General features: G+C 48.9%; 1 protein-coding gene across 1 annotated transcript in view; it reads right to left on the bottom strand.

Moving 5' to 3' along the window:
* OTOF (otoferlin) overlaps positions 1-10,429 on the bottom strand; it is a 184,791-nt gene extending 174,362 nt beyond the window's left edge. The window contains exon 1 of the mRNA XM_083432494.1: positions 9,733-10,429. Coding sequence (XP_083288620.1) covers positions 9,733-9,811 — 79 coding nt within the window. The 5' untranslated portion in view covers positions 9,812-10,429. The remainder of the gene's footprint in view (positions 1-9,732) is intronic.
* Between the last annotated feature and the right edge of the window lie 1,903 nt (positions 10,430-12,332).

Here is a 12,332-nt window from a genome sequence, read left to right as displayed (position 1 = left end):
CTCTGGTCCAGGGGGTCACGAAGAGTCGGACACGACTAAACTACTAAACAACATGCTTATCGCATTTATAAAATTTAAATTTATTGTTGTACATTGTTTTAACTATTTGTTTTTTTTCTGGGAATGAACCCCCAAAGTATGTTTTATAAGCTGGTCTCCGACCGTAATCAATTATCTATCTCTCTTCAGTAAATTCATTCATTCATTTATACCCCACCTCTCACCCCTGATAGGGACTCAAGGCAACTTACAGATAAAACAGGAAAAGCTAAAGACATAGTCGGGGGAATCATTTAAAAGATCGTAATAATAACTTCCAGGGGGAGAACATGGTGGATTGAGTGACTCTTGTTGGCAGGCTGCTGATGGAAATAATTACATGGAGATAGATGGTGGTCAGACATAAATCTTAGCTATTGATCAGGAGATTAACCTCTGGTGCTCTGGAAAAAAACCTGTTTCTGCATCGGGAGACCGATAAGCCGTCAGTTTCTGGGAACCCTGGTGGGGTTAAGCGACTTGCAAGCAGAGCAATCAACATCTTGCCCAAATGTTTAGTGTTTCTAAGGATGTTTTTAAAGGAAAAGGTAAAGGGACCCCTGACCGTTAGGTCCAGTAGCAGACGAGTCTGGTGTTGCGGCGCTCATCTCGCTTTATTGGCCGAGGGAACCGGCGTACAGCTTCCGGGTCATGTGGCCAGCATGACCAAGCCGCTTCTGGCGAACCAGAGCAGCGCACGGAAACGCCGTTTACCTTCCCACCGGAGCGGTACCTATTTATCTACTTGCACTTTGACGTCCTTTCGAACTGCTAGGTTGGCAGGAGCAGGAACCGAGCAACGGGAGCTCACCCCATCGCGGGGATTTGAACCGCCGACCTTCTGATCGGCAAGTCCTAGGCTCTGTGGTTTAACCCACAGTGCCACCTGCGTCCCTAAGGATGTTTTTAGGAGGAGCCAAAAACAGAAAAACCACAGGAAGGCGCTTGCCTGACATCAATAGGCAGGGAGTTCCGCAGGCCAGGTGCTGCTACCCTAGAAGATCCTCACAAATGTGGAATGGGTATTTCTGCAGCACCTGTAAACCAGTTCTGCCCATCGAAGTGGTCAAGTTGGCATTTATGGGATAAGGGGATTTCATAGGCAAATTGGCTTACCACTCCGCTTCCAAGAAATCATTCTCAATGTTATAGTGTTTGAAATCATTAATCTCAAGCTCAATAAATATTTATGAAAAAATGTAAGTTGGGTACATAGGCGCAGTATTGATGCAACAGCACAAAGGATAACTGGGTCAACTATAGTCCTGAATGAACATGAACATGAACCTATTGCATGTAATTTGGCCATGCCATCCTTTGCTCTTACTATGTAATTACCGTGGAAGAAGAGCTTATGCATTTGGGACAGTCAAAGAACAGGAGATCTATGCCAGTATGAATTATAGCATAGCATGTATGTTGAATCAAGGAAGGGATTTTTTTTGGGGGGGGGTGAATCTGTTCACAGATATTCCTAAGTCTTATGGTATGGAATACTGTATCCAGTTCTGGGTACTACAATTTGGGAAGGATGTGGACAAGCTGGAAGATGTACAGAGGAGGGCAACCAAGATGATCCAGGGACTGGAAACCAAGCCTTATGAGGAACAGTTGAAGGAGTTGGGCATGTTTAGCCTGGAAAAGAGGAGACTGAGAGGTGATATGAGAGCCACCTTCAAATATCTCAAGGGCTGTCACATGTTTATCAACATGCAGATGATACCCAGCTCTACCTCTCTTTCAAATCAGAACCAGCGAAGGCAGTGAAAGTCCTGTGTGAGTTTCTGGAGGCGGATGGAGGATGGATGGCAGCTAATAGATTGAGGTTGAATCCTGACAAGACAGAAGTACTGGTTTTAGGGGACAGGGGGCAGGCAGGTGTGGGGGATTCCCTGGTCCTGAATGGGGTAACTGTGCCCCTGAAGGACCAGGTGCGCAGCCTGGAAGTCATTCTGGACTCACAGCTGTCCATGGAGGCACAGGTTGTGTCCAGGGCAGCTGTCTACCAGCTCCATCTGGTACACAGGATGAGACCCTCCCTGCCCGCAGACTGTCTCGCCAGAGTGGTGCATGCTCTAGTTATCTCTCACTTGGACTATTGCAATGTGCTCTAGGTGGGGCTACCTTTGAAGGTGACCCGGAAACTGCAATTAATCCAGAATGCGGCAGCTAGACTGGTGAATAGGAGCGGCTGCAGAGACCACATAACACCGGTCTTGAAAGACCTACACTGGCTCCCAGTATGTTTCTGAGCACAATTCAGTGTTGGGGCTGACCTTTAAAGCCCTAACTGGCCTCAGTCCAGTATACCTGAAGGAGCATCTCCACCTCCATCATTCTACCTGGACACTGAGGTCCAGCGCCGAGGGCCTTCTGGCGGTTCCCTCTCTACGAGAAGCCAAGTTACAGGGAACCAGGCAGAAGGCACCTGCCCTGTGGAATGCCCTTCCACCAGATGTTAAAGAGCAGAACAACTACCAGACTTTTAGAAGACATCTGAAGGCAGCCCTGTTTAGGGAAGCTTTTAATGTTTAACAGACCACTGTATTTTAATACTTTGTTGTAAGCTGCCCAGAGTGGCTGGGGAAACCCAGCCAGATGGGCGGGGTATAAATAATAAATTATTATTATTATTATTATTATTATTATTATTATTATTATTATTAAGCAAGCTTGTTTTCTCATGCTCTGGAGGGTAGGACCTCAACCAAAGACTCAAACCAATGGCTTCAAGTTACAAGAAAGGAGATTCCAATTAAACTGTTATGGCAAAATCTGGGTGCGAGGCTGCTCTGCCACCCAGCTCGTTGGACTAAGTCCGCGGGTCCCTGCGGAGGAAAATGAGTTCAGCCGGAGAGGAGCAAACTGCAGAAGATCCAAGTTTATTGCGCAACAGGTTCAAGGCGAGATTGAACCGCGAGAAAGGGGTGACATGAACTTTTGAAACTTCCCTCCATGTCCCAGAATACAGTGCAAAATACATCCCAGTTACATCATGAATACATTAAGAAGAGGTTGGGTTACCCAGATTACATCATGAATACATTAAGAAGAGGTTGGGTTACACAGGATTAACATATGGAGGAGGGAGGGGGGAATATGCAGAGCTGGAGATATGCGCAGATAAGCACATCCTGAGTCCCGGTGATGAGAAGACAATGGTCCATGTATGCATAGTCTGCCACCTGGCATTGCCCAGAGGAAAGACTTGGCAGAGTGATTTGACAGGATTAGGGTCTTGACACCTTGCTTGAGAGATTATGGAGGACAGGGGAGGTGTCATGGAGTCCTAGAGAAATTGAGCAAATTGGCACGTTGATTTTCTATGAATTTTATAGATTTTAGTCCCTTTTTGTCATTGACAATTGGAAATAAATGGATATATTGTAGCGAAGAAGGAGGTGAAGAAGACATGCCCCCCCCCCTTCCGTATCAAAACATAAAGAAGAACTTTCTGACAGTAGGAGTTGTTTGGCAGTGGAACTGACTCCCTCGGAAGGTGATGGACTCTCCTTCCTTGGAGGTTTTTAAGCCGAGGTTGGAGGGCCACCTGCCAGAATCTCTTCCACTTTGATTCCTGCATTGCAGGGGGGTGGACAAGATGACCCCTGGGATACCTTCTGGTTCTACAACCCTATGATTGTATTATTCTGTCTGCCCAAGAGAAGGGTTTCCTGCTCAGAGCCGCTAAATTTACAGCCGCTGCACAGAGGCTGAGATGAGAAGCATGTTTGAAGCGCCAGTCAGAGTCACATAAATTGAATTTCACTCTTATCTCTGCAGCTTTCTTGTACGACGTTATTTAACTTCTTCTGAAATTACTCCGCTGTCTCCTTTTAATCAGAGTTCTTTAACAGCCCTGCTGGTTATACGTGATTTCATTTTATTATGTGCAAAACAGAGGCACGCAGGGAGAGAGCTCCTAGATTTTTCATTATTTCCGGGTCGGATTCAGTCACATGCCGGCCAATTCAGGATGCAGAACTAAAGGGTTTTTGGCACACTTGCAAAGCAGACTTGCTGGTCTTTTTTTTAATATAAGGGTTGTGATGTGGAGATGAAGTGGTCAGTGTGGGGCTTGAATCAGTGTCCTTTAAGGTCCCCTCACTTCCTCCCAAAGGAGCCCAGGACAGGAAATAAAAAAGGCAATGTAACTTTAAAATAAAATTTAAAAAAGAATTAAGAACAGGGGTCCTCAAACTTCTTAATCAGGGCACCAGTTCACTCTCCCTCAAGCACTGTTGGGGGCCAGACTATAGTTTGAAAAAAAATATGAACGAATTCCTATGCACACTGCGCATATTCCCCCCCCCCCCTTATTTATTTTTGGGGCCTAAATCCCACACTGTTGTCTTTGTCCATGGAGTTTTGACAAACCTAGACAGCATCTTAAAAAGCAGAGACATCACCTTGCCAACAAAGGTCCGTATACTTAAAGCTCTGGTTTTCCCTGTAGTGATGTACGGAAGTGAGAGCTGGACCATAAAGAAGGCTGATTGCTGAAGAATTGATGCTTTTGAATTATGGTGCTGGAGGAGACTCTTGAGAGTCCCATGGACTGCAGGAAGATCAAACCTATCCATTCTGAAGGAAATCAGCCCTGAGTGCTCACTGGAAGGACAGATCCTGAAGCTGAGGCTCCAGTACTTTGGCCACCTCATGAGAAGAAAAGACTCCCTGGAAAAAACCCTGATGTTGGGAAAGATGGAGGGCACAAGGAGAAGGGGACGGCAGAGGACGAAATGGTGGGACAGTGTTCTCGAAGTTGGACCCAACTGCGGGAGGCAGTGGAAGACAAGAGTGCCTGGCGTTCTCTGGTCCAGGGAGTCACGAAGAGTCGGACACGACTAAACAACTAAACAACAACAAAATCCATTGAAGTTGAAAAGTGTCCCTGGATTCATTGAAAAAAATCTGGTAGCCTTAGCTGGAGTGAAAATGCACTTCAGAATATGCCTCTCTTCCACTTTCTATGCCCTGTTCAGAGTCACAGGTGGCGCATTCTGGGCTGCAGCCCTAGGCACATTTCCCCAGGGAATTGGTTGGTTGGTTGGTTGATTGCTTGATTGCTTGATTGATTGATTGATTGATTGATTGATTTGGTACCCTGTAATCCCTGCATGGCTCATACACAGTCAGAGCAAAATAGTCCCTCACCCACAGGCTATCAAGTCACCTCTCAGACTTCTCTTCTCCAGGCTAACCATACCCAACTCCCTCAAACTTAGGAATGCAGAGAGCTGCCACGCCAGACCCGGGCGCCCATCTAGGTCAATCCTGATTGTCCTGACTGGTAGGGTTTCCAGCTGGGCTCTCTTGCAGCCCTACTTGCAGATACTGGGAATTGACCCTGGAATGGGTGTGCAAATCTACTTTCTGTGTGCCCTGCAAGCCCTTGGGCATGCAAGAGGTAGGCATGTGTAGTGGTTAGAGAGCTACCAGGTAACCGGGGATTTTAGCCCTTCCCATTCCCTTAATCCTGGTGGAGATGTTTGGGGAAGTTTCCTTGGCTGTTGCCTGAAACCATGCAGATCTTTCAGCTTGGCGCGACCATTGCATTGTAGGGGATTGGACGATGAACCTTGAGAGTATATGATAAAGGTGGGTTTATAAAGCTCTATGATAAAGCTTCGTTTTCTCTTTTTGCTCTTTTACATACTCCTAGGAACACGGGTGGCGCTGTGGGTTAAACCACAGAGCCTAGGACTTGCCGATCAGAAGGTCGGCGGTTCGAATCCCCATGACGGGGTGAGCTCCCGTTGCTCGGTCCCTGCTCCTGCCAACCTAGCAGTTCGAAAGCACAAAGTGCAAGTAAATAAATAGGTACCACTCCGGTGGGGAGGTAAACATTGTTTCCGTGCGCTGCTCTGGTTCGCCAGAAGTGGCTTAGTCATGCTGGCCACATGACCCGGAAGCTGTACACCGGCTCCCTCGGCCAGTAAAGCGAGATGAGCGCCGCAACCCCACAGTCGGTCATGACTGGACCTAACGGTCAGGGGTCCCTTTACCTTTACAACATTCCTAGAGTGGACATGGAAGGGGAAACCAGTGTTCTGAGAGGCAGGCCTTGTCCACTTCCCTTGTTGGGTTAGGAGAGGTGAGAATTACTTTCAAATTTCTTCTTATGCTGCAAACAGCACAGCAGCTCAATGTGTTTGGTGCTGATGGGGGTGTGAAAGCTGATATTCGAGCTCAGCATGAGCTGCTAAGTGCCTGGTCCGAATCTCAATCTCTCTTGCCCTCAGAACCATCCCCACAGTATGAGGTTGTTGTCATCATCATCATCATAATAATAATAATAATAATAATAATAATAATATATTATTTATACCCTGCCTATCTGGCTGGGTTTCCCCAGCCACTCTGGGCAGCTTCCAAAAGATTAAAAACACAATAAAACATCAAACATTAAAAACTTCCCTAAACAGGGCTGCCTTCAGATGTCTTCTAAATGTCAGATTGTTTTTATTTCCTTGACATCTGATGGGAGGATGTTCCACAGGGCGAGCGTCACAAGACTGCTGGGCTACCTCACAGGACCCTCAGTGAGGATTGCCGACGCAACAGCTGCGAAATTAAAAGCTCAAATTATCGCTCCATGCAGTGGATGCCGGGTGGGGAACTGGGCCAAACAATGTGTTTGGAACATGTGTGCCTGCCGTCGGAGGCAACAGCTGCGTGATAAAATCTTCACACATGCATGCACCAAGGTTGTGTTAGAGGAGACGTCATAATAATAATAATAATAATAATAATAATAATAATAATAATAATAAATTTTATTTATACCCCGCCCTCCCCAGCCAAAGCTGGGCTCAGGGCGGCTAACAACAATCAAAATAATCCAACATTCTAAAAACCTTTCATTATAAAAATTAATTAAAATCAAATTGATGGCAACTATTGAGCAAGACTCTGTACAGATTGCCAGAGGAGGGGGGTCAGGCTGCGCCCTGACCAAAGGCCTGGTGGAACAGCTCTGTCTTACAGGCCCTGCGGAAGGATGTCAAATCCCACAGGGCCCTAGTCTCTTGGGACAGAGCGTTCCACCAGATTGGAGCCGCAGCCGAGAAAGCCCTGGCTCTAGTTGAGGCCAGCCTAACCTCTCTGAGGCCTGGGACCTTCAGGATGTTTTTATTTGCAGACCGTAGGTTTCTCTGTGGGGCATACCAGGAGAGGCTGTGCCTGCAGAGAGTCCAAGGTTCAGTGCATAGCACCTCCCCAGGTAAGGCTGGTCTCTGAACTTTGGGCTGCAGTTGGAAAAAAGGGCCAAGGTGCATTTTCCTCCTAGTTCTCCTAAAGTCTTTATTTCAGCACTGGGGAGCAGGGATGCCTCATAAAAGCAGAGAAGCAAAGAATAATAGAATCTTAGAAAGGGACCCTGAAGGACATCTAGCCCAACCCCCTACAATCTCAGGGATCTCAGCTAAAGCATTCAAGACAGATGACCATCTAATCTCTGCAAGGAAGGAGAATCAACAGCCTCCCAAGAGAGTCCATTCCACTGTCTTACAGCTCTTACTGTCAGAAAGTTTTTTTCCATATGCGATAGCCCTTGAGATATTTGAAGATGGCTCTCATATCTCCACTCAGTCTCCTCTTTTCCAGGCTAAATATACCCGGCTCCTTCAACCGCATCTTACAGGTTTCCAGACCCTTGATCACCTTGGTTGCCCTCCTCTGCACACCTTCCAACTTGTCAACATCCTTCTTAAATTGTGTCTCACCAGTCTGGGCTCTCCTATTTATCTATTTGTTTGCTTCCTTAAAACATTTTTATGGCCCTACCCGTACACCCTGATCCACCAATTAAGATAGCATAGAAAACAACAATAAAACCCCCACAAATATGCAAAAAGCAGCACTACGGTCAACACAAAACAGAGCAGAGCACTGGTTTTATTGCATTGATCTCCTCTCCAAAGAGTCCTCTGTTCACCGCTCTCCTCAGTTAATCTGTACAATGACCCTGAAACATAGGGTAAGAGGCTGCTACTGTCATCCCGTGAGCTTCAAGACTGAGTGGAGATTTGAACCCAGGTCTCCCAGGTCCTAGTCCAGCGCTCTAACCACTACACCACGCTGACTCTTCGCTGGGCCCAAGAGGCCAGCTGGAACTGTTTATTGACTGCAGAAATGAGGGAGGAGGTGATCGGAGGAGTTCCACAAGGACTGGAGAGACTGGCCAGAGAAAAAGGCCAGATTCTGGAGGCTACCAGGGGAAGGGTCGTAAGCTCAGTGGTTGGAGCAGCAGCTCTGAATGCACAAAGATTCAGTCCTCAGTGGCATCTCTGGTTAGGGCAGCAAACTTTTTCAGCAGGGGGCCGGTCCACTGTCCCTCAGACCTTGTGGGGGGCCAGTCTATATTTTGGAAAAATATATATGAATGGATTCCTATGCCCCTCAAATAACTCAGAGATGCATTTTAAATAAAAGCACAGAATCTACTCATGTAAAAACACCAGGCAGGCCACACAAATAATCCAGAGATGCAGCTTAAATAAAAGGACACCTTCTACTCATGTAAAAACATGCTGATTCCCGGACCGTCCGTGGGCCGGATTGAGAAGGCAATTGGGCCAGATCCGGCCCCCAGGCCTTAGGTTGCCTACCCATGGGTTAGGGCTGGGGAAAGATCCCAGCTTGAAACCTTGGAGACTTTAACTGCTGCCAGGCTGTGCAGAAAAGGAGACAGAGCGAAGGTCTGACTCAGTATCAAATCGCTTCCTTCCTCTGTTCCTTGCTTGCTGCTTTCTTCGTGAAAGCAGTTTCGGCGGAAGAATGTGAAGCCAGGCAGAGGGGCAGGGCACTCCTGTGCCGTCTTCTCCCGCACCCCAGTTGTGGTACAGGATGCGACCCTGAACTGTCTGCTCCGCAAGGACCGAGCTGGCTCTTTCAGCAACTGCGACTTCCTCCATATGGGAATAGCCAGTGTAGTGGTGAGGGTGTCGGACTGGAGGAGAACTGGGTTCGAATCTCCACTTGGCTCATAGAGCTTACTGAGTATCACCTTGAGCCGGCCACTCACTCTCAGCCTAACCTACCTCACAGGGATGTTGTGGAGATTAAATGAGGAATGCAAGCCCCCTCGAGCTCCATGGAAGAAAAGGTGCAGTAGCAACAGAATGGATACGTAATAAATAAGAGCTTTTGCAAAAGGTCTCGCAAGAATCTGGAACAAGTCTTCCCTCCTCCATCTGTCTCAATTTATATAAGCCACTTGGGCAACATGACTTCCATGCGATAGCTCAGTCGGTAGAGGATGAGACTTAGGGTCGGGGGTTCAAACCCCACATTGGGCAAACAAATTCTTGCTTTGCAGGGGGTTGGACTAGATGACTCTCAGGGTCCCAGCCAACTGTGCAATTCTATGATTCTTTGGGAGGATGTGGCCACACAGCCAGGACTAACTGGAGCCACCAGAATCCTCCCCTTTTAAAAAAAGAAAATCAACTCCAGCCAACTTTGGCATGCGCAAAATGATGGCGGGAGCCCCCCAGTTTCTCAGGTTGGAGCTGCCCCGGTGGCAGACAGGTGAGCGAGCCCCTCTCACCTGGGCCCTGTCCTTGCGCCTGCAGCCCCAAAGCGACTCCCCTGCGGAGAACTTTTTGCTGCCATTAGAGGACCCCCGACCCTGTGCCTGCAGCCCAGCGCCCCCTACTTACCAGCCCCGCTCCTCACATGCGGACATACCTCTGAAAGCTACTTTGGCAATCCTGTCTCCTTTGCCCCGCAGGTCAGTGACCGTCTTCAGGTGCACCACCAAAGCCATGTTGCCGGTGGGGATGCTGAGGCAGCCCAGTAGCTACGACAGACTGGCAGGGTTGGACAGGGGCGGCGGCGGTCTTGATCCTAGGGGCTCAGAGCTCTGCCATCCTCTGCTGGTCTCTGCCGGGCCAGTCAGGGCGCATCTCCTCCGCCGTCGGCGTCTCCTCCCTCCCTGGACCAGGAGGAGAGGCGACCCGGAGCCGAGTGACGGTTCAGCTGCCTCGCAAAGCGCTGCAAGCCGCTCGCTTGCCTCAATTATTCAGGAGCTGTCGCAGAAAAGTACCGCTTGGCTTTCTCTCTCTCTCGCTGGGCACAACCCTCCGGCTGGTGTCCTGGCTCACCGGCAAAGCTCTCCTCTGCCCTGGGCCCCCCCGCCGCCGCCACCCCCTCCTCCCTCCTCCATCCTTTGCTACTGCAGCAGCAGCAGCAGCCGCGCTCCTTCGCAGCCTCTCCAGCCGCGCGCAACTTGGCGTATGGCTCAGGGATAACGGAGGAGCATCTTCTCCACGCTGCCTTCATCCAGCGGCGGCTGCAGCTACAGCTGGCTGCGGTTAACCGCTTAGCTGCTGCACCCTACGAAAAATGGGGGGGGGAGAGGGGGGTTGTCTGGTCCAGCTGCTGGGGCTGCTGCTCTGGAGATTTCGGGAATGGGGGGCATATATTACAGGCCAGCTCCTTCAGGCTGCAGCACACACAACTAGCTGGCGCGTCGGAGGGAGGGGGGGTCCCCAAATTCTGATGCTGAGCCTTGTTTGCCGTATCGGGGTTCCCCCCACCCTCAAAGCACAGGGGATTCGCCGCTGCCGGCTTCATTTCTGTAGGCGCCTGGGTCGGTGAGGATGACTTGCCAGTGGCGTAGCGTGGGTTGTCAGCACCCGGGGCAAGGCAAGTAATTTGCGCCCCCTAACCCGTGGATTTGCGCCCCCTAACCCTAACCCCCAGATGTTGCGGCCGGCCCCCCCTGCACCCCCCACGCTAAGCCACTGTGACTTGCTCTTATGGAGCCCTGAGGAATGATCAGGTCCACCCTGGTTTCGCAGCAATGCTTCGAGGGATCCCCCAAGCAGGGCTTAAGTTTCTTATATATTTCATTGCATTTAAACCCCACTTTACGCCCAAAGGAGCTCAAGGCGGTATACATATTCCCCGCCCTCCTCATTTAATCCTCACAACAACCCTGCGAGGCAGTGACTTACACCCGCGCCTTTGATTTATTGGATTTGATTGACATTCTATGCCCTTTTAAAATGTGGGGGTTTTGGGGGGGGTATTGAGGGTTTTTTAAAAAATATATATATTTATTTTGTGGTTTTATATTTCGATTTTTTTCTGTGAACTGCCCTGAGACCTCTGGGTATAGGGCGGTATATACAGTGGTACCTCGGGTTAAGTACTTAATTCGTTCCGGAGGTCCGTGCTTAACCTGAAACTGTTCTTAACCTGAGGCACCACTTTAGCTAATGGGGCCTCCTGCTGCCACCGCGCTGCCGGAGCACGATTTCTGTTCTCAACCTGAAGCAAAGTTCTTAACCTGAAGCACTATTTCTGGGTTAGCGGAGTCTGTAACCTGAAGCGTAAGTAACCTGAAGCGTATGTAGCCTGAGGTACCACTGTAAATTCAACAACAATAACAACAACACCCCACACAAGGTCACCCAGTGAGAGCTTCATGGCTAAAATGCAACTCTGCTCTCTCCCAGTTCCTAGTCAGAACACCCTAACCACTACACCACACTGACTTGTTCCAAGAGCTTCGTAGATGAACCTCCACCTGCAGGAGCAGTCTACCCTTGAGAGCCGGCTGCTCGGAACCAGTAGTGGAGGAGGGGGGAGACTGCTGTCCTCCTGCCCTGCTTGGGGGATTCCCGGAGGTGATCATTGTTGCCTGTTATTTCCATAGCCATTTTCAATACATAATCAGAGTTTCCTATTCATTTTCTCCTTTGCCTTTGCAGCCACGCTGCAGTGTAAGTTGGGCAGAGGGATGGGGACCACAGGCCATTTCTATAGGACTGAACTGTCCAAATTCCCTTTTAAAGCCATCTAACGTAGTGGCCATCATATTCTTATATTCTTAACTTGGTAGTTTGAGTAATCTAAATTGGTTGCATGTTATAGGCTGGTGTGCATTAATGAACCGTGCATTAATGAACAGGGAAATAGAACCGTAGAGCTGTAGAGTCATCTAGTCCAGCCCTGCAATGCAGGAATCGCTGGTAAAGATTCCTGTCCAAAATTATTATTGTTGTTGTTGTTGTTGTTTATATCCTGCCCATCTGGCTGGGTTTCCCCGGTCACTCTGGGCGGCTTCCAGCAACATATTAAAAGCACAATAAAACATCAAACATTAAAAACTTCCCTAAACAGGGCTGCCTTCAGATGTCTTCTAAAAATCAGATAGTTGCTTATTTCCTAGACATCTGATGGGAGGGCCTTCCACAGGGAGGGCGCCACCACCGAGAAGGCCCTTTGCCTGCTTCCCTGTAACCCCACTTCTCGCAATGAGGGAACCGCCAGAAGGCCAT

The sequence above is a fragment of the Podarcis tiliguerta genome, assembly GCF_965153285.1.
Source record: "Podarcis tiliguerta genome assembly, chromosome: 3".
Taxonomy (NCBI): Eukaryota; Metazoa; Chordata; class Lepidosauria; order Squamata; family Lacertidae; genus Podarcis; species Podarcis tiliguerta.
The sequence above is the reverse complement of the archived record's forward strand: the minus strand, read 5'-3'. Positions and strand labels throughout refer to the sequence as shown.